This window comes from Balaenoptera musculus, chromosome 2 (genome assembly GCF_009873245.2).
Source record: "Balaenoptera musculus isolate JJ_BM4_2016_0621 chromosome 2, mBalMus1.pri.v3, whole genome shotgun sequence".
Taxonomy (NCBI): Eukaryota; Metazoa; Chordata; class Mammalia; order Artiodactyla; family Balaenopteridae; genus Balaenoptera; species Balaenoptera musculus.
This window is the reverse complement of record NC_045786.1, coordinates 19563348-19585044: the sequence shown is the minus strand read 5'-3', so window position 1 is coordinate 19585044 and position 21697 is coordinate 19563348. Positions and strand designations below refer to the sequence as shown.

The window sequence follows — 21697 nt, the reverse complement described above, 5'->3', positions numbered from 1 at the left end:
TGGTGTTGGAGAAGAAGACAGTGAACGAAGAGCTAATAAAATCATTGAAAAGTAAGGGGGAAGTGATCTGGAGCCGATAGTTGACAGCAACAATGAGGGACCATGGTGGTAGCATCTGGCAAGATCATCTGGGTCTTAGGATGGATGTAAGACGTTGGCATTGGAGCCAAAATGCACCTCACTTCAGATCTTATCTCTGCCACTTACTGTCTGGCAAGTACTAACTCCTCTCATTCTCAGTTTCGTCACCTGTTGCATGGAGACAATGATAGCACATACCCCAGAGATTGGGAAGTCATGAAGCTCAAATAAGATAATGTATATATAATAAAATGTTAAGCATAGTGCCTGGCATGTAGTAATTACTTAAAATATCATTACAATGTCACTCCCTTGCCCCGAATCTTCATGTAAGACCCTGTGCCTCCATTTGAGAGCATAGTGGCTGTTGATCTTTCTCTTCTTAGGTAGCAGCAGCTGTTTGCTACATTAAGGTTCAGTCGCCTTTGTTTCTTGGAGCCATTTGGCTCAAATGCTTTCTTGGTTCCTGAATTGAACTTGCTTTTAGCCAACTAATTGAAAACTGCATTTTACTGTGACTTTCAAAACCATAAATATCCATATATACGTTTGTTGTATGTATGCTCAATTTCTAAATTAAAATTTTTGAAAGGCCAGAGGTTCAAAGGTGAGCAGATCAGATCTGAAGCCTCTTTAAGATTCTCTGTGAGGACGCCCCCGGCAGTGGCCTCCATTCGGGTCCAACGTGTCTCGTGCTTCCCTTGAGCAATTGGTTCGTGTTACTCTAGACACAAGCCTCTTGGACTTGGTTGTAGAAAAATCTTAGAGCCACATCTGTGACCGCTTTCACCGGGGACAGAGAACTTCATGGCTTTCCGTGCTTGCCTCTCCCCTCCCCTCATCTTTGTTTTATTTTCTTCTTTGGCTTTCTTTTTCTTATATTAAATATTCTTTCTCTTTCTGTATTGCCTGCATCCTTTCAAAGGACTTTGAAGCCTGCTGTTTGGAATGGGTTGTGCATAAGAAGTAGTTCCATAGGAGGATGGATTTGGGCCTTTGGACCCATGCGTCCCCACACCTCACAGGGTACCTATTACAAAATAGGCATTCAGTAAACATTTGTGAAAGCAGTTAAATTTTACTCAGTCCTATCTGTGACACGGAGATATGATCCCAAACATTTGCTTAGAAGTGCTTTCTAATAATGATAAAATGATGATAATAATAGTAACAATAATAATAATAATGGCTAGTAGTTCTAGAGGGCTTGCTCTGTGTCCGTCTTTCACACATTATCTTATTTAATCCTCCTAATGATCTTGTGCGGTAACACAGTTATCACGCCCATTTTACAGATATGAGATCTAGAGGGTAAAGTATGATAACTAAATTCAGGGATCTGGAAGTTGAGGAACAAGGATTCAACCTCCAGCGCCTGGAACCTTCACCACTGTCCTGCAGTGTACCATCCACACGACAACACTGGCAGAAGTGTGTCTGCGTAGAAGGAGCTGGACACTCTCATCCATCTGTGGCCCTCTCTCTGCACCGTTTGGTCCAGGTCACCAGACCCCATGTAGAATACTCTGCTCTGACCTTGGAGCAGGGAGCAGCTGGCAGCCTGGCCGGTTCTAATAGCAACAGGTTGTGGGGCGGCGTAGTCAGTCAGTGTCTTTCTTTAAAAAAAGGAAATGAAATGAAAGGCTGTACTTGCCCTGAAAAAACATGGAGGAGACTTAAATACGTATTAAGAAAGTAAAGAAATCAGCCTGAAAAGGCTACGCACCCTATGATTACAATAACATTCTGGAAAAGGTGAAAATATGGAGATGGTAAAAGGATCAGTGTTTGCCTGGGGTTAAGGAGGAGGGAGGGATGAATAAGCAAAGCACAGATGATTTTTTGGGCAGTGAAGATACTCTGTACGACCCTATAATGGTAGATACATGTCACTATACGTTTGTCCAAACACGTAGAACGTACAACACCATGAGTCAACCCTAACGTAAACTGTGGATTTCGGGTGAAGATGACGTGTCAGTGTAGGTTCATCAGTTGTAACAAACGGTGGCATGTGTTGATAATGAGGGAGGCTATGCGTGTGTGAGGGTGGGGATAAATGGGAGATCTCTGTCCCTTCCCCTCAGTTTTGCTGTGAACCTAAAACTAAAAGAAAGTCTACTTTTTAAAAACCCTGCATTTCTCATACCCTCCCCACCCAATATTTCACTGCTATAGGGTTGAGGGATGGCTGGCAGCGTGCTCAGGTTGCAGAGGAAAGAAGGACGAGGTGCCTCTGATTGAAATTCCACTGTCGGCACGCTGAGGAATTTTAAAGCGCTGAGCCAGGGAGCGCTGTGGGTCCCTTTGTGTAGATTTGGCACTGGCTGGAAGGCTGTGCTGCCGGGGGAGCTGCTATGGAGGACAGCCAGATCTGCAGCAAGTCCTGAAACGTGCCCTCTTTTCATCCCGAGAGTTTGATCATGGTGCCAAATGCCAGGGCTTCTGTGGAGCCTCTAGTGCTCCAAGTAACCCACGAGTTTCTTCCCCGATGAGGAGGGCCATGCTCTCCCTTTTCTCCTCTCCTCCTCCCCCTCCCCTTCTCTTATCCTCCGTTATAGGCCATATTACTGTGGTAGACTGCTCAGAATTTAACACTATACTGGGTCTTTGTAGTGTTGTGGGCCAAAATATTCCTCTGGTTTTTAAGTAAAAATAAAAGACACATTTTTCATTTTCACCAAGAACTTCATTGAACAATACATTCACCCTTTTGTTCCACTACCTTCTGCCATTTTTTTCAGGCAACTTCATAATTCCATCTTCCCAAAACTTTTTATCTTTTTGAGCGAAGCACTGGTCCAGGTGCCTTTTACAATCTTCTAGGGAATTGAAATTTTTTCCATTAAGAGAACTTTGTAAAGACCTAAATAAATGGAAATCCGAAGGTGCAATGTCTGGTGAATACGGTGGATGAATCAGAACTTCCCAGCCAAGCTCTAACAGTTTTTGCCTGGTCATCAAAGAAACATGCGGTCTTGTGTTATCCTGATGGAAGATTATGTGTTTTCTGTTGACTCATTCTGGACACATTTTGTTGAGTGCTGCTTTCATTTGGTCTAATTGGGAGCAGTACTTGTTGGAATGAATCATTTGGTTTTCTGGAAGGAGCTCATAATAGAGGACTCCCTTCCAATCCCACCATATACACGACATCACCTTCTTTGGATGAAGACGGGCCTTTGGTGTGGTTGGTGGCCGTTCATTTCGCTTGCCCCATGATCTCTTCCGTTCCCTCTTCTTGCTTTTAAAATTCTCTCTTTGTCTATGATTTTAGACAGTTTTATTGTAACGTGTCTTCAAAAGTATCATTTTGGGTTGAAATTTTGGGAGAACTTACGAGTTTAATGAATTTGGATGTTCAGATTTCTCCCCAGGTTTGGGAAGTTCTTCACCATTATTTCTTTGAATAAGCTTTCTACCCCTTTCTCCCTTTCTCCTCCTTGTGGATTCCAATAATGTGAAAATTATTTCTCTTAAAGGTATTCCATAGTTCATGTAGGCTTTATTCACTCTTTTTCATTCTTTTTTTCCTTTGTTCTCCTCTGACTGGATCATTTCAAGTGACCTGTGATCTGGTTCACAGATTCTTTCTTCTGCTTGATCCAGTCTATTGTTGATGCTCTCTATGACATTTAAAAAATTTCATTCATTCAAATTCAGCTCCAGAATTTGGCTCTTTCAATTTCCATTTCTCTGTTAAACTTCTCATTTTGCTCATGTATGGTTTTCCTGATTTTGTTGAATTGTCTGTTTTCTTGTAGCTCACTGAGCTCCCTTAAAACAACAATTTTGAATTCCTTACCAGAGAAATTGCAGCTCTCCATTTCTTTGGGGTCAATTATTGAAAAATTATTGTATTTTTTTGGTGGTGTCATGTCTCCTTTATTTTTTAATATTCCTTGAAGCCTTGCATTGCTGTGTTCACATTTGAAGAATTGGTCATCTTTTCCAGTCTTTACTGACTGGCTTCAGGAGAGAAATACCTCCCATCAGCCCTGATAGGGATTCTGAGGCTTTCTCACCCCTTTTCTATGGATACTCCTGCCTCACACCTCTTGTTTCCCCTTGCGGGAGAACTCTTAACTTTGTGTGCCTTCTCTTGATCCTGCGAAGTCCTGCTGGGTGCTGACGGCCTCCCGTTAGCTTGCTTTCCCTAGGGTGGTGCTGCAGCCCAAGCTTGTATTCTCTCTCCCAGTCTCACAGAGTTGGGCCAGCTTTCTGTGCATGCTCACAGCCGTCTGCGAAGTCTTGCTCTCTCCACCATTGGGGATGTGCACACATTGGAGCCAGCCACAGGGTAAGGGGGGTGTGGGTGAGGTACATGGAGCACTGGTAGTACTCATGGTTGAATTGATGGATCTGCAGGCATGGTATCCCCAGTGGCTTATAGGTGGGTTTCCTGATAGAGTCAGCAAAGCAATTGGTAGAATCCATGTCCTTTTGCCCTCCAAGAGCCCTGCAGCCTCTCCTTGTCCTACAGTCATGCAGCACACCACAGTTTTCTGGATAGGGTGAGAAAGAAGTGGGTCTCTCTGACAGTGTCCTGCACAGCTGGGGAAGCCAAGGACGCTCTCACATGGTCTCACTTTACCACCTGGGAGAAATCACAGGCTGAGAAGTTCTCTTAGTCCTAAGCTGTGGTGACTTGGGGAGATTTACATGGGTAAATTGAAACTGTTCCTCTCGCCTTTTCACTGGGTACAATCTCAGATCTTATTTTGCTCCAGTGATGTGCTGGCACATCTCCTCTGGACCCCTGGACTTCCACAAAGGCACTCTCAGTATGGGTGATTGGGGGTTCTTTGGGGGTAAGACAGTAGAAAACTCATATTGCCATTTTGATTACACAAATATTTTTTAAAAATAAAGATTGACAGTGGTTAAGAGTTGAAAAGTGGTATTATTTATGCCAAATATTTTTCCTAACTTGTAAAAATATTTTATAATAGCATGGTAGCAGAGTAGTGCGGTTTGCTATTTCATCACATAATTTGGGGTTTAATTTTCCTGATTTCTCCCTATGCGTTTCTGTGCCCATGCCCAAAAACTCTTCTCCTTTTGGGCAGCACTTCCTGCCACTCTTGGTTTGGGGTTGTGGGACAGCTTGCACAAGGGCCAGCCTGTGGGGGGAATTCACATGTAGGAGAGGACTTTGTAAGTGAATGATCCATTGATGTCGGTACCATGATGTAGGTACCATGTCAAGATCGGAAGCAGAAGCTGGAACCAGAGGTAGACAGGATGGGCTGATGAAGATAGGTGAGCTTACAACTGGAGAAGATGAGACACTGGACAAAACACAAATAGGTAAACTGAGGCAGTTCTGGAGCAAATTGCAAGAATTTGGAAGGCACTGCCTTCTTAGGAAAGATCTGTTTTTGCATCAGACAGCACACTCCATAGTGCTAGGTTGCTAGGTATTATTTGGACCTCCTACACATAACAAAATCAGTAATTTACATCTCTTTGTTTGAGGACATTTAGTATAGTGCCAGCATTCTTGTAATGGGCCAATGGGATTTAATAACGGTAAGACAACAAACACTTTCTAATACCTGGGATTTTTTTAAGCAAAGCAATTTCAGATAATTGGTGGCTCATGGATTCCCTAAGGAAAGGGGATTTTCCAGATCATCCTTTTGATATAACAGACAAAATATGTGGAATGCTCTCCAAAATGCTACAATATCAGAGACTTTAAATAATTTAATCACCGAAATCTTATTATCCTCTTGCCTGCAGGCTTTCTAGCAGAGTGCAATTATATTAAATGTAGGGGAAAATTGGACTCTAAAATCAAGACCTTCCTGTATCTCTTTGCCTTTCTGATGGTCTCATACTCTCAGATTTCCTCGTTTTCCCTTCTTCATGTTTGACGAGGACAGACACTCTTGGAGCTATTGCAGACAGGGTAAGAAGAGACCTTCCGAGTTCAACACATCCTTCTGGACAGATGGGTGAATGCATCGCACGGTCCTTTATGAAAGAGCAAGGAAGACACTGATAATGGGGCAGCAGGTTTCTGACTCAGAGTTCATCAAATGACAGATTTGGTATTGGCTACAGCATCTGTGAAATATCAGGTGTAATTTTCCTAGAGTTTGTAGTACTTCACTTTGGGGAACTTCTAGGTGTGTGGTTTTTGTTTTGTTCTTTACTTCTTGTTATGAAAATTTTTAAACACTTAAAAATGTAGAGAGAACGTATAATAAGCCTCTGTCTTAGGTCTGGTCCCCTGGAAACAGGTTCTGAAGCAGAGCTCTTGGGGTAGGTGATTTTCTGGGAAGAGCTGTTGGGATCAGCATCTGCCAGGCGTGAAGGAAGCAGGACAGGGCAGAGGGAAGAGGGGAGTTCAAGGCAATTTCAACAGCCAGTTCTGAGAACTGTGGACTAGGGTGGCCTGAAAGGGGCGCACTAGGCAACACCAGCAGTATCCACTGCACTTACCCATCACTCAGCCTCCTCTAATTGTCAGCCTAAGGGCCACCTTGCTTTCCCTCTACCTCTACCCACTTCCCCCCCTTCTACCCCCCTGCCTTATTTATTTTTTTGTTTCTTGACAACTTTAGCGAAGTATAATTATATACCATAAAATTCACTCACTTTAAGTGTACAAATCAGTGATTTTTAATAAATTTATCCAAGTTACACAACCATCACTCTAATCCACTTTTAGAACATTTTATTACCCTAATTAGCATATTCCCTTTTAAAAATGACTTCTGGTATATTTTGAAGCAAATCACTTTAGTGAGGTTTTAATGCAATTAAGTTTTTAGCTGAAGGGATCTATTGATAGGAATAAAAAAAAATTCATATTCCTTTGAGTGAGTGAGGTACCATTAAAGTTATTTGAGGTCATGTGATAGGAGACCTTGGGAGATGTAATTAACTAAAGGCTGTTTCCAGAGAATGTGGTTTATTCCCAAAGGTTGTCTAAGAATAACACATCTGACAAAGGTGTGTGCTTTATAGTTCTTCTACTTTATTCCTCAAGAGGAGAACCTGTATTCAAGACAGAGGGTTGGTTTAAGTGGGTATAGGTGTGTGTAGGCAGCAGGCAGTCAACGAGGAGGGCTGTCCTAAAAGAGGTAGGTAGCTCCAATGAGAGACCACCTTTGTATGTCATCAGAAAGGAGAGAAAGACCACATGTGGAGAAGATACAACTGATAAACGAAGACAAAGTGGAAAATTCTGTTTGTTAAATGGCCACAGCAAAAATCTAGGCTATTTCTAGGGTTGGTATAAATGTCTTGTGCACATTTGTCATCCTACTGATACAATAATGGGGCTAGAAAAAGAAAAGAAGGCATTTTTTTTAATGAGATATAATTCACATACCGTAAGTTCACCCTTTTAAGGAATACAATTCAGTGGGTTTTAGTATACTCACAAGATTGTGCAACTGTCACCACTGTGTAATTCCAGAACATTTTCATCACATAATAAACTCTGTACTTAGTGGTCACGTCCCATTTCATCTTCCCCTCAGCCTTTGCAACCACTCATCTACTTTCCATCTCTGTAGAATGGCCTATACCAGACAATTTGTATAAATGAAATCATACAGTATGTGGCCTTTTGTGTCCGGTTTCTTTCCCTTAGTGTAATGTCTTCACTGTGTTTGCAGTGTTGTACTGTGTATCAGTACTGCATTCCTTTTTTTTTTTTTTTTTTAAGAATTTCACTTTATTTATTTATTTATTGGCTGTGTTGGGTCTTCGTTTCTGTGCGAGGGCTTTCTCTAGTTGCGGCGAGCGGGGGCCACTCTTCATCGCGATGCGTGGGCCTCTCACTATCGCGGCCTCTCTTGTTGCAGAGCACAGGCTCCAGACGCGCAGGCTCAGTAATTGTGGCTCATGGGCCCAGTTGCCCCGCGGCATGTGGGATCTTCCCAGACCAGGACTCGAACCCGTGTCCCCTGCATTGGCAGGCAGATTCTCAACCACTGCGCCACCAGGGAAGCCCTGCATTCCTTTTAATGGCTGAATAATATTTCCTTGTGTGAATTATATGGATATACCACTATTGTTCATCTAATCATCAGTTGATGGAAATTTGGCTGTCATGAATAATTTTGCTCTGAACATTTATGTGCAAGTTTTTATATGAACATAAATGAATATGAAAAATGTTTGCCATTCACCTAGGAATGAAATTGCTGGGTCATATTGTAACTCTGTGTTTAATTTTTGAGGAGTCACCAAACTGTTTTCCCCAGAGCAGCTGCGCCACTTTATAGCCCCACCAGCAATGTCTGAGGATGCCAGTTTCTTCACATTCTCACCAACACTTGTGGTTTTCCATTTTTTTGTTTTGTTTGTTTTTAAAATGGTAGCCATCTTAGCATGTATGAAACAGAAGGTCACATTTTAAAAGATGCTGGCGACAAAGAAATGTGAACATTAAGAACAAAAGTCGAGTTCTATGCTTGAGACTCTCAGTTCTGTGCCTGCAAAGCCTCATTGTATATGTTCCGTGAGTAGGTTTGGGGGCCATCGCTGCTGAGGGGCTTGACCCTTGAGGGACCAAGAGGGTGCCCATTCCGGTCTCGCTCATTGACGAGGACCTGCTGATTTGTAAGACCCGGATTGACCAAAGCTCATAGTCATTTCTGAATACACGGGCATGCACATGCATACACGCACACCAGGTGAAAACACTAGAAACAGAATGTACTGAAGAGAATAAGAAAGTGAGTCTCTACCTAAGGCAGTTGTGGGGTTTGAGTGTTGCTGTATGTGGATTTTCATTGGTGTTTTTGTTTTGCCAAATTTAGGAAAGGATAGGCTGAGAAAGAACTTTGTTCAAGAAAACCACAATTCAAAAACAGCAGCTTTGTTGAAGGTGTGTCCTAGGGCCCATTTGGCACTTGGACAGCGTTTTAGACTTCTAATTGGCTTTGCAGCATTTTTGTCATCAAAGATACACTTAGAATTTGGCTCGACGCCTGTGTTACCTGTAAAAGTAAAAACATAAGATACTGTATCTCAGATCCGCCCACTTGGGGCTCATATATCTTAGAAAAGCTTGCTGGAAATTGAGGGGGAAGTTGGAACAGTGGGTAAATCACTTAGAAATGTGAGTTTTCCATGCTGTCCATTCCAACTCGGGAGAATGTTTGCGTGGGGATCTCTGAATAGACGGACAACTCCTGAAACCACTTTCTCTTTCTTGTTTTCCTATCCGGGCCACCTCTGTGATTCTAATCTTCATTTCCCAGTCTTTCCCACGCTGTCTTTTCTGCTCTCCAGTTTCTCTTATAGGTTAGTGACTAGACTTGCTGAGAAAGGGGTCTTTTCACAGGAGGCACCATGAGGCAGTGCCGAGGGGCCATGCCATCTGTGAACCGTGTGACCACAGGTGAGTCACGCCATAGCTCAGCGCATCACTTCCCTCATTGGTAAAAGGAGAGGGTTGACCTGTTGGCCTCCACGGTCCCTACATTTGGAGACCAGGAATTTATCTTCCTGAATACAGCAGGTGATGCCATTCATTGGGGTTAAGCCAAGGAGTCCTATAAACTCCCAGAAGCTTCCGAGACCCGGAAGCTGAAAGTCCCTGTATTACTGTATTCATCAGGGTTCTACAGAGAAACAGAGCCAATAGGATGTGCGCATACATGAGATTTATTGTAAGGAACTGGCTCACACTTTGTTAGAGGCTGACAAGTCCCAAGATCTGCAGGGGAGGGTCAGCAGGCTGGAGGTCCAGGAGGGCCAGTGGTATAGTTGTAGTTCAAAGGCTCAACACCTGGGAAGAGCCGACATTTTGGTTCAAGTCCAAAGGCAGGAAAGATACCAATGCTCAACTAGAAGGAATTCAGGCAGGAGGAGTTTCCTCTTTCTCAACCTTTTTGTCCTATGTAGGCCTTCAACTGATTGGTTGAGGCCCATCCGCATTGAGGAGGGCAATGTCCTTTACTCGGTTCATCAACTCAAATGTTAATCTCATCCCCAAACACCCTCACAGACACACCCAGCAAAACATTTGACCAAATACCTGGATACCCTGTGTTCCAGTCAAACTGACAAATAAAATCGGCCATCAAAACCCCAGTCAGAGATGCAGCAAAGGGAAGCTAAGACATTGTCCTGGCTTCTGGTCTGGCCCAGGACAATGCAATTTAATTCCTCTCTTCACTCCTCACAGCTCATGATATTTAAACTTTTCTTATTTGTTAAATATATTTTTTAAACAGTTCAAAAGCAAGCATGCTGGGTGTGTCTTTCAGAATCAGCTTGAGAAAGGAATAATTCTGTCAGAGGTCTGCTGTGGAACTGCAGCAGTGAAGAGCCATCCGTGCCCAGACCCTGAGAGAGCAGGAGGGGGAAGACGCAGGAGGCTCGTGTGAACCCAGGCACTCGGGTTCAGGGTCAGGAAAGGGACGGGCAGGCAGGGTGTGTGGCTCAGAGTCCTCCCTGAGGACAGGCTTAGAACGTGACGAGGGAAAGAAGAGAGTTCCTGGAAGGACCTTTCTCTTTGGAACCTGAAAAACCACTGGCAGTTGCTACAAGCTTCTGATTTGGGGCCATTGGCTGACCAGAGTGATTTTTCTGGTGACAAGGACAGCGGCTATATATACACAGACCACCAGAAGGGGCTCTTTACTGCGCCCGCGTCTCAAAGCTCCTGCTGGCAGCAGACGGAGTAGGGAGAGGCCCCAAGTGTTCATTAGCGGTGATGGATGATGAGCGAACAGTGGCCTGAATCCTTTCCATGACTTCTGTTTCTCTATTAAATTTGATGGTAACTAAAGTTTCATACTCTTATTTTAACAAACAATTTGTTTTTATAAAGAGAGAATTTCAGGTGTGAAAGCATGAACTTTAGGTCTTACCAGTTATCCACACTTTGACTGTCAATCTTTGTTTAAAGGCAGCTCCTACGTTTCGGGCCTGGCGCCTCGGAGGTAGTAAATTACCACCCAAATTCAGATGGTTTTCACAAGGCTGCTCTTCATTCCTCGGGGTTAGTGGTGTGCATCTTTAGAAGACCTATTAACTTTGGAGAAGACCTTTCTTTGTTTTTATGTTAAGACTCATACTTAATACAACCATGATGAGGTTTTGTAGGTTGTCATATGTTATCTTCAGATATGTTGCAGTGATCACATTCAATGTCATGATGCATCTTATTCCACTCTGCTACATGTGGAGGGTAAATGTATGGGTGCTAGAAAAAAATGGAAGTCCATCAGCAAGAATTCTTTTTGCCCAATAAAGGACTAGAACACATGGGAAATACGTGAGTCTATGAGTGGAGGTTTTGTTATATATTCTCAGACTTGGAGGAATTTGAGCTGAGTGAGACAGAGCAATAGTGGATACTTAAGTGAAATGTCTGGAACCTGGTCTGTTTCATTATCTTCATTCTAAAAGAGCAAATTAACTGAAGAAGCCATTTCAGTGTATAATGTATATTTGCGCAATTACAAGGGAATGTTTAAAACAGTTATCAATCAAAATTCGCAAACGACAGCAAACTTTGATGGCTTCACTGCTTTCGTTCTGCAAACGGCTTTGGTCTGTTTTGATCTGCCCCATCCAGTCCGTGGGGCACGGATTAGGTCATGACAGTACCAGACAGGCACTTACACCCTGGGGGTCACACTGTCCCCACACCCTGCTCTATATCACTCATAACTCACCCTTTAGCACATCATTCTAAACAGATTTTTGACATGATTTTTTTTTTAAACATCTTTATTGAAGTATAATTGCCTTACAATAGTGTGTTAGCTTCTGCTTTATAACAAAGTGAATCAGTTATACATATACAATATGTTCCCATTTCTCTTCCCTCTTGCATCTCCCTCCCTCCCACCCTCCCCATCCCACCCCTCTAGGTGGTCACAAAGCACCGAGCTGATCTCCCTGTGCTATGCGGCTGCTTCCCACTAGCTATCTATTTTACATTTGGTAGTGTATATATGTCCATGACACTCTCTTACCCTGTCACATCTCACCCCACCCCCTCCCCATATCCTCAAGTCCATTCTCTAGTAGGTCTGTGTCTTTATTCCCGTCTTGCCACTAGGTTCTTCATGGCCTTTTTTTTTTTTTCCTTAGATTCCGTATATATGTGTTAGCATACTGTATTTGTTTTTCTCTTTCTGACTTACTTCACTCTGTATGACAGACTCTAACTCCATCCACCTCATTACAAATACCTCCATTTCATTTCTTTTTATGGCTGAGTAATATTCCATTGTATATATGTGCCACATCTTCTTTATCCATTCATCTGTCGATGGACATTTAGGTTGCTTCCAGGTCCTGGCTATTGTAAATAGAGCTGCAATGAACATTGTGGTACATGACCCTTTTTGACCTATGGTTTTCTCAGGGTATATGCCCAGTAGTGGGATTGCTGGGTCGTATGGTAGTTCTATTTGTAGTTTTTTAAGGAACCTCCATACTGTTCTCCATAGTGGCTGTATCAATTTACATTCCCACCAACAGTGCAAGAGTGTTCCCTTTCCTATGATTTTTAAACGGATGGTTATAAAAATATTCTGAAGGGTTCTCTTATTTAGATGCTTTTAGGTAATCTTCTATTGAGGGGAATTTACAAAGTCTCATCTGCTCAGGGTACCTGGGCAAAGCCAGGACTAGCCAGGTGGGAGAACCATTGACTGGGTGCGTCGGGGGCCCTAGAACATCCTTCAGTGAGGGGGCCTCTTCCAGGCAAAAAAGCAAAACGCAAAGCAGAAGAGGTCAAGGGGAGATATGATTGGAGAGACATAGGTAGAGCATGCAAACCAGTAGCAAGTTTAGGTGCCTGGGAGAATTGTGGCTGGATGGATGGGTGGGTTGATGGATGGGGTAGGCCTCAGAACACTTCTCTTGTGCCCTCCGTGGCATGTGCTTTGAGGACTTGCATGACTGCTTGTGTAGGCCATGCCCAGCTACACTCAGATCCCACTCACTGTTTTGTTTTTTTGTGTACGTGTGTGCAAAATCTTTCTTTATTCAACATCTGTTTGGTTAGCTTTTTGTCTGTGCCAGGTACCTGGCCAGGTCCTGGGTAAAACAGTGCCAGTGAAGAGGTTGACATTGCCTCTGCCTTCGTGGACGTCACAGTCCGGAACAGGCAGGGGCAGAGTAGGAGGACAAGCATTACACAGACAAGTATGCCAACACTCGATTCTACCTGATGAGTGCTGGGCAGAAATACAGATGCTAAGAGAGAATGTAATGGGGCAGGGGGAAGGGAGGACCTAATCTGGTCTGGGGGTCAGGAAAGGCTTTTCTGAAGTAGTGATATTCAAGCTAGGATCTAAATGATGAGTGGGAATTAGAAAGATAAAAATATGTGAGGATTCAACAGGTTCAAAGGTGGCCCAGAGCCAGGGAGCCCTACAGTGGGCAGCTGTGATCTTGTACATTTGTCGATGCTATTGATAGAAAGTGAACTTGAACTCCGCAGACTTAATGAAATCTGAACAATAGGTAGACCATTTTTGTTTTGGTTGTGTTTTTTTGAAGGCACTGTTAGACCTTTCTCATATTACCTGAATGCATGTGCTGTCCCATATATCTGCTGTAAGATTTTCAGTACAGATTGGCTGAGAAACACTAGAATGAATATAAATACATATAATAAATTAAAGCTGGACAAAGGAATTAAATGCATTTTTTTTAGGCTTGTCATAAAATTGAGACCCCATCAAGTTGTCTTCAGGTTCTGAATCTCTGAGCATATGTAAAATTGCATAGTTGTTCTCTGTTAGTTTTGAGCAAACTCACCCAAGATAGGCAAAGCTGTGCTTACAGCCAACTGGCAATTCCCTATATGGGAGTTAGCAATTTTACGGACTACCTGTAACCACGCCATACTCCAGACCTATTCCAGAGCCGTCTCCAATCTCTTCCAGTTGTTATCTACTCAAGGAATGCAAAATTATTTTAATACTAGAAAATTGCAAAAGAAAAAAATTGTTGCCAAGTAAAATTTTCCTCATTGGAACTAATGGTGGGAAGGCCAGTATGTAACAAACATTTCATTACAGAATTTTTCCAAAAATTATATTTGATATATTCAAGAACGTCTGTTAATATAAAGCCCATACTGTGTACGTTCTACCACAAGGTCACTGCTTGGGGCTCTGGCAAATCTATTAGTATTTCATTAACCTAGAACATCTCAGGAAATGTGCCATCAGAGGTCAAAAACGTTCTGACCCTCACATTGCAAGTTCTCATTATAGAAGGTTATAGAAATGCATGTAATTAATACAGAAGTCACAGTACAAAGTTGTGAGATTACGTAAGAAGGCTGACATTGTCACAAATTTCCATCCTAATCAAGTGCATGGATATCTTCAAAAAGCCCAGCCTGTCTGCACGGAGCAGAGAAGAGAGCAGGGGACTCTCCTGCCTGTTCAGCCTGAAGCCCTGTGTCACCCTCCTCACGTTGCAACTCCCTGTTTCTAGCAGCTCCCTTCACACTGACCCCTTGTCAGTCAGTGGTTGGCTCCTGCCCCCTGATCCCTTGCAGAAAAAGGAGAAGGGCACCGATATTTACAAAACACTGCAGCACACCAGGAGTCTGCCTAGGGATTTTCCCTTCATTGTCTCACTTAATTCTTTTTCTTTTTTTAAATTTATTTATTTATTTTGCCTGCGCCAGCTTGCAGGATCTTTGCTGCGGCATGTTTAGTTGCGGCATGTGGACATCTTAGTTGCGGCACGCATGTGGGATCTAGTTCCCGGACCAGGGATCGAAACTGGGCCCCCTGCATTGGGAGCGTAGAGTCTTACCCACTGGACCACCAGGGAAGTCCCCTCACTTAATTCTTAGATCAGGCATAATTCCGCCTTGTATAGTTGAGAAAATGAGGCTCAGAGAGGCCAATCCTGTACTCGGACATCTCCAGTCCCAAGGTCTAGAAGCCATCTCATATGCCGATGACTCCCAGCTCTTCGCCTCCAGCCCTGATCTTCATCTTCGTAAATACAATGGACATTTCTCTGCCCTCATCTCTCAGCAGCATCTGTCAGAGTTGACTAGACCCTTCTCCTTGATTTCCATGGCCCCACACGCCTCCTTTGCTTCCTACTGCTGTCTGGTCCTTTGCTGGCTCATCCTTATCTGAGTGTTGGCATCCCCAGTACTCAGACGCCTTTCCCTTATCCAGCTACACTCTCCCATGGGATCAGGTCTACCCTCTTGGCTTTGAAGACCATCTGCATGCTGATGACTTGCTAGTTTTGAACTCTAGCCCTAATCCTCCCCGTGACCTTCAGGCTCGTATCTATGGCTACCTGCTTGACATCTCCATCCAACAGGCATCTCAGACTTCCATATCCTACCTGAGGCTCAAGATCTATGCAATCCAATATGGTAGTGCCATGGAGCTATTTACATTAGTTAATACATTAATTAAAATTAAATAAGATTTAAAAGTCAGTTTTCCAGTTGTACTAGCCACATTTCAAATGCACCGTAGCTCTCTGAGTAGTGGTCACCACATCAGATTGCAGATAAAAAGCATTTCCATCATCACAGGAAGTTCTGGTGGTCAGTACTGCCCTAGTTGTTTTTAACCCCTCCAAATTTGTTCTTTCACCAGGGACCCCCTTTTCAAATAATGTAGCTGTTCCTCAAGTCAAAAATCTAGGAGACGTTCTTGATTCCTCTCCTTCCAGCATGCCTTATATCAACTTCATCAATTAGTCTTGTCTACTGTGTCTCAAAAACATACCTCATGTCTGTATACTTCTCTTAGACTCCAGTGTTCCCCAAGCTGAGCCACCAGCCTCTGTCACATGGATCACTACAGTGGCTCCGCAATGATCTGCCTTCTTCCACTCTTGCTCTATAACCTGTTGTCCGCACTGCAGGCAGCCAGAGTGATTTTTGAAAACTGTAAACCAGTTCCCCTGTCTCCTGGCTGAAAACCCTCCAATGATACCTCATCTGATGTAGAATAAACCCCCTGTTTAAATCTTAGTTTACATGACCTCTTTTTCCATTTGGGCTGCCATAACAAAGTACCATAGATCAGGCGGCTTATAGACAACAGAAATTTGTTTCTCACAGTTCTGGAGCCTGGAAGTCCCAGATCAGAGTGCCAGCATGGTTGCATTCTGGTAAGAGCCGTCTTCCAGGTTCTGCCAACTTCTTGTGTCCTCACGTGGAAGTAGGGCCAGCTAGTTCTCTGGGGTCTCTGATGAGGGCACTAATCCCATTCATGAGGGCTCCACCCTCATGGCCTGATTACCTCCCAAAAGCTCCACCTCCTAATACCATCACTTTGTGGGTTAGGTCAACATATGAATTTGGGGGGGGGGGTGGTGGGAAACATAAACATTCAACCCATAACACATGGCCCTGTATGACCTGAGCCTTCATCTTTCTCAACCACTCTACTCTGCCCACCAGATTCCAGTCACCATGACTTTGCTTTTGGTCCCCAAATACCCTAAGAAAGACCTGTGCTGTCCTAAGGGTCTTAGGACAGGCTCACCCCTTTGCCCAGAAGCTCTCCCCGATCATCACTGGGCTGGCTCTTCCCTGTCATCCAGTGGGGCCATCTCGGAGCCCACATAAAAGTGGCTCCACCACATACTCATCTCAGGCTTGTTTCTATCTCCCCACAGCGTTTTGAACTCTCTGAATGTTTCACATTTACCTATTTGTTCATTTATTTCCTTTCTCTTCCTCCTTCACTAGAATATAAGTCATAAATCCTGGGGATTCAATATGGATAAGACACGCTTTGCCCTCTTAGAATAAAAAAATCTAAAAATGATTTGTAGCAGGGCGGTGCAGTGGAAGCATGCTGGGCCCATAAAAATGGTTTTGTAATTAACTTATCTTTTTTTGGAATGTGGACAGGTGATGGAAAAGATTAGCTGTTTTAATCTTGAGCATGCTAATAATTTTTTTCAACAAATCTTTCTGTCCTTTTTTTATGAGTAATGCAAAAGTAGAATTTCTCTATCAGAGTCAGCAAGCACGTTTCATATACAAAATTAAAACACCTTCACTTCTTTCTTACCCATTGTTTTGGCTGTAACCACATTTTTCCTGGCCAACCTTGAGGGCCAGCTGGATGGGAGCTGGAGGGGCATAGTTGGAAAACAGGAAAACAGGGAGAGATGACTGTTAGGAATCACTGAGGCCCCACCAAAGGCAGTGAAAGTTGTTGCCTGGATGGATGGAAAATCAGTGCACACTACAGAGCTGGCTGACATGGAGTCGGAGGAATGGATTTTAGATGTGCTCTTGTGAGCACATCTAAAGGTGGTAGGAAGCCTGCAGGACCAAGACTGTAAAAGCAGTAGGCCTCCAGGATGGCAGGGACAGACCTGCTTTGGAGGACAGGGTACACACCCTGCAAAAGGACTTTGGTTCCAAGATGTCCCTCCCCTCCATGCCCACAGGCACAGATGGTCACACTCTCAGTAGCATCTGTCTCGGAAGTGGGTTGCCTTAGATCACAAGCAGCTTAGAATTAAGTGCAGTCCAATGCAGCCCATCCAGTCTCTGCTGCGTGGTTTCCAGAATCCTTTGTGATTTGACTCATCCTCACAGGTCACATCTTCCAGATAAGTCCGGCTTCTTTGCATATCTTGTCCTTTCCTGCGTCTCCCTCTTCTCCCTGCCTGTCATGATCTTCCTCCTAACGCCTTCCTTCAGGAATCAGCCAGCACTTTTCTGCCATTCAGTGAGTGCTGTGCTAGACTGAGGACACAAAGGAAGTTCAGATACCTCCTTCAGGAACCTTCTCTAACCACGGATTTCTCCTGTCTACGACGTCCTGTGGTCAACCAGCCTGGATCACAGTCTGGCAAGTGATTAGTTGCTAGTGGTCTTGATGGTCAACCTGAACTTAATTTGTAGCTCCCCAAATAGAGACTAACTGCATGCCACATGGTGGGCTTATAGAAGGTGCTCACTTAATGCTTCTTTCATTGATTCTATTTCCCTGAAAATTAATTCAGCAAAAACTCCTTTCATGATCGTTCAAATGACTGGACTCTGCCTGCCCACTGGACTTTTCTCCACTTGACTAAATACTGCTCCTCCTTTAAGACAGCTCCGATTCACTTTTTCCTGCCCTGTCCCCTGGCCTTCTGTGGTCTTCCAAAACACCTTCACCCTCTCTCCCTTCAACATCAGAACCATCTGTACTGTGTTTTTCTTGTCTGTGTATCTTGGTCACCCACCCCCCATACACACTGGACTGTGTACCCCTTGGAAACAGGGACAGCATATGTTATCATTTGATGCAAGACTATTTGATTAGGTGAATAAAAAAGCATACAATGCAAGTAAAGTAGAAAAAATGTTTTCCCCCAATAAACCTTGAAAAAAATATAAAGAGAGTATACATTCAAAGATACAGTACACAAATATGGACTATCCTTTAGTTGCCCAGTGTATTAGTCTGCTTGGGCTGCCACCACAAAATACCACGCACTGGGTGACTTGAAACAACAGAAATTATTTCCTCAGCATTCTGGAGACTGGAAGTCCAAGATCAGAGTGTCAGCAGGTTTGACTTCTCCTGGAGCCTCTCTCCTTGGCGTGCAGACAGCTGCCTTCTCACTGTGTCCTCACAGGGTCCAGCCTCTGTGTTCATCCCTGGTGTCTTCTCTCACTAGACCTCATTTAACTTTAATTACCTCTTTAAAGGCCCCGTCTCCAAGTACAGTCACATTCTGAGTTGTACTTTGGCCGGGGCGGGTGGGGGAGAGGGGGCAGTGGTGGGCGGCTGTTAGGATTTCAACATAAAAAAATTGGGGGCTGGGGGACACAATTCAGTCCACAACACCCAGACACTGAGAAGGGAAAAGAGCCAGAATCAAAATGCAGTGGCACACAAGGGGTTACATTTCTCTGCCCCATTCCACGGAGAGGCATGTGTTTGTGTTTTAGAAGTTTCTGAACAGATTGAGGCTGGGAAGATGTTGTGAAACTGAATTCTGAGAATAAAGATATTTTGATTATTAAAGTGGGATTTGTTGAAGGAGAGAAATATTGAGGACAAAGTTTTCATGAAATAAACCCTTAATCGTCCCAGAGTGGGTGAGAGAGTCCCCCCAGGAGCAGAGAGTGAGGGCACCAAAGACACATGAAGTCGTGAGGATCAGGGGACAGAGAGACAGCGGGTGCCCTGCATGGGAGGAAGGAAGTTCCAGGGGCTGCCAAGTTGGGACTCGACTGAGGCAAAGACTGATGGTCTTTATCTTTCTCCAGGCTGGGTGAAAAAAAATTTCTGTCATCTGGGCCTTGGGGTTTCACAGTTGAAAAATGCTTTGTTTGCAGCCTCTCAATCACAACCTGTATGTTTCAGGACTACCTTCCCCTTAGGATTAAATAAGGGAAATTGTTCTTAGAAAACATGCATTTATAACCAGCCTTGCTCTAGGGCACATTAAGGCATGTGGCTCTTGTAGCCACGTCACCCGGGTCTTTAACACTGGCGCTGCCTAGTTATCTGACATTCTTGTGAATTTCAGGGCATATCTGCTGTAACACTGCTCTTTATCATCTCCAGTATCAGCACTAATACTTCTCAGACTCCTGTCTCTAATATTAATAGCACAGCACTATACTATTTGGCCTTTTTGGGAAGGAAGATGTTTTTTTCTTTAACCCTCAGATGGTCCCTGGCTGGATCTGAAGATGAAACTCACAAAGACAGATGAATAGGAAAAAAAGCAAACACATTTTATTGAATTTTTACATATCCACAGGAGGCTTCACAAGGGAATGAAGACCTCAAGAAGTGACCAGAGCAGGAAGCTTTTATACCTTTTAGGCAAACAATAAATTTGTGAAGAATGGACAAGACAAAGGAGTTTGTAATAGGGGTAGTAAATGGTGAAGACGTGTAACTAAGATGATAAGGGTTAGTTGAACATGGTTTGCTTGCCAGTTTCACTCTGGGCTGATAAGAGTCTGTCTCCAGTGAAAGGAGAATTTATTTCCTGCCTTCAGACAGAAAAGTGGGAGCTTCTTTTACATTTACTTGCTTCTTAACTGCCTTCAGTTCAAAATAATTTTATGTCTAAGAGGCATATTTGGGGGTGACATATTCTGGTTTCCACTGGCCTTTTTCATAGTTTATTAAATCTAACTTCTAGAGTAATAGATTTTTGGAGCCCATTTTTCAGCATTAGCACAAGTACCATTTTTGAATGAACGTGTGGGTGATGTAAGATATAAAACATTTTAGACTATAATTAGCAGTAAATCTTAAAATAAGAGGAAAATATCTACCAAAATCAGATGGAGAAGTCCAAGTGCATGTAAAAAACAACATGGTTTGCCCAGTATTAACAGTGGATGCATGGTATACTGACAAAGTTGTATATAATAGTGCATTACAGAATATTACAGAATATATTACAGTATAGAATCAAAACTTAGTTTACTTGATCCAGCAACTTTGAAATTCTGTTTCTTGACTATTTTTTAATTTGAAGAGATTTGCATTACTTAAAATCTTGCAAGTAAACAAATTTTATTGAGATCATTACGTCCAACTATTTGGTTTCTGCATAGTTAAGATTCACATACAGAGATAGCAGTGCAGTGTAATAGTCAAGGAAGATCAGAGACTGAGCAAACCCAAGTTCACTGCAAAGGCAGGTTATTCTAAATAAATGTCCAAGTTCAAATTGAGAGGAGTAGAGAATTTTCAAACCATATTCCTGTCTTCTGCTCCCTTAGTCTTTGGTAGCCAGTTTCCTTCTATATAGCTACATCCCCCTAAAGCTGAACCTCTCTCCCATAGCTGCCATTAAGTAATTTTATTTATTGACCTGTTATTATGGTCCTACTCCTTTTCTCCAATCACCTGACCCCTGATCCTTCCAACTACATTCTGATGCTTTGCGTGTTTTCATTGGGGGACTCCATTTCTAAAGAGGACCTTTAAACCGCACACATTGGAAGCTTGCCGTAGAAGGATATTGACTCAAGCAAACAACCCGTCAGCTCAGCAGCCACCACCCCAACCTTCACGTGTCCTGCCAGCCTGAAAATGAGACACGCCCCTCACCACAATTCTAAATTTATTTCCTTATCAGTGATTCTGGGATTCTGGTTGTTCACAAGTGATTTTGAAAATGACTGGGTGTCTTAGCTCAGGCTGTCATAACAAAATACCAGCAACTGGGCAGCTTAAAGGACAGAGGTGAATTTCTCACAGTTCTGGCGTCTGGGATGTCTAAGATCAAGGTGCTGGCACATTTGGTTCCTGTTAGGCCTCTGTTCCTGGCTTACAGATGGCCGCCTTCTCACTAGGTCCTCACATGGCTTAGAGAAAGAAAACTCTCTGGTGTCCCTTATTCTTCTCATGGAGACACTAATTCCATCATCAGGGCCCCACCCTCATGACCTCAACTAAACCTAATTACCTCCGCAAATTCCCACCTCCAAATACCATCACACGGTTGGGGGGAGGGGGACAGTTAGAGCTTCAACATATGAATTGGGGGACAGGGGCGCACAAACGTTCAGTCTGTAAGAATGACCTTTTGAAATGTGTGCTTGAGATTTCTGGAAAGTATAAAGTGATTTACAAACTTTAAGGTATTTTTATCAGTATTGTTACATTTTTTATCGGCAAGTTTTTAAAATTTTCCCCCT

General features: G+C 43.3%; 1 protein-coding gene across 8 annotated transcripts in view; it reads left to right on the top strand.

Moving 5' to 3' along the window:
- CAMK1D (calcium/calmodulin dependent protein kinase ID) overlaps positions 1–21697 on the top strand; it is a 389771-nt gene that overhangs the window by 305883 nt on the left and 62191 nt on the right. The window contains exons 1-3 of one of the 8 annotated variants that reach the window (XM_036841515.1): positions 826–829; positions 6942–6946; positions 8798–8803. The exons of the other annotated variants lie outside the window; for them this stretch is intronic. Coding sequence (XP_036697410.1) covers positions 6945–6946; positions 8798–8803 — 8 coding nt within the window. The 5' untranslated portion in view covers positions 826–829; positions 6942–6944. Of the gene's footprint in view, positions 1–825; positions 830–6941; positions 6947–8797; positions 8804–21697 lie in introns of those variants that run through there. 8 annotated transcript variants of the gene reach the window in all.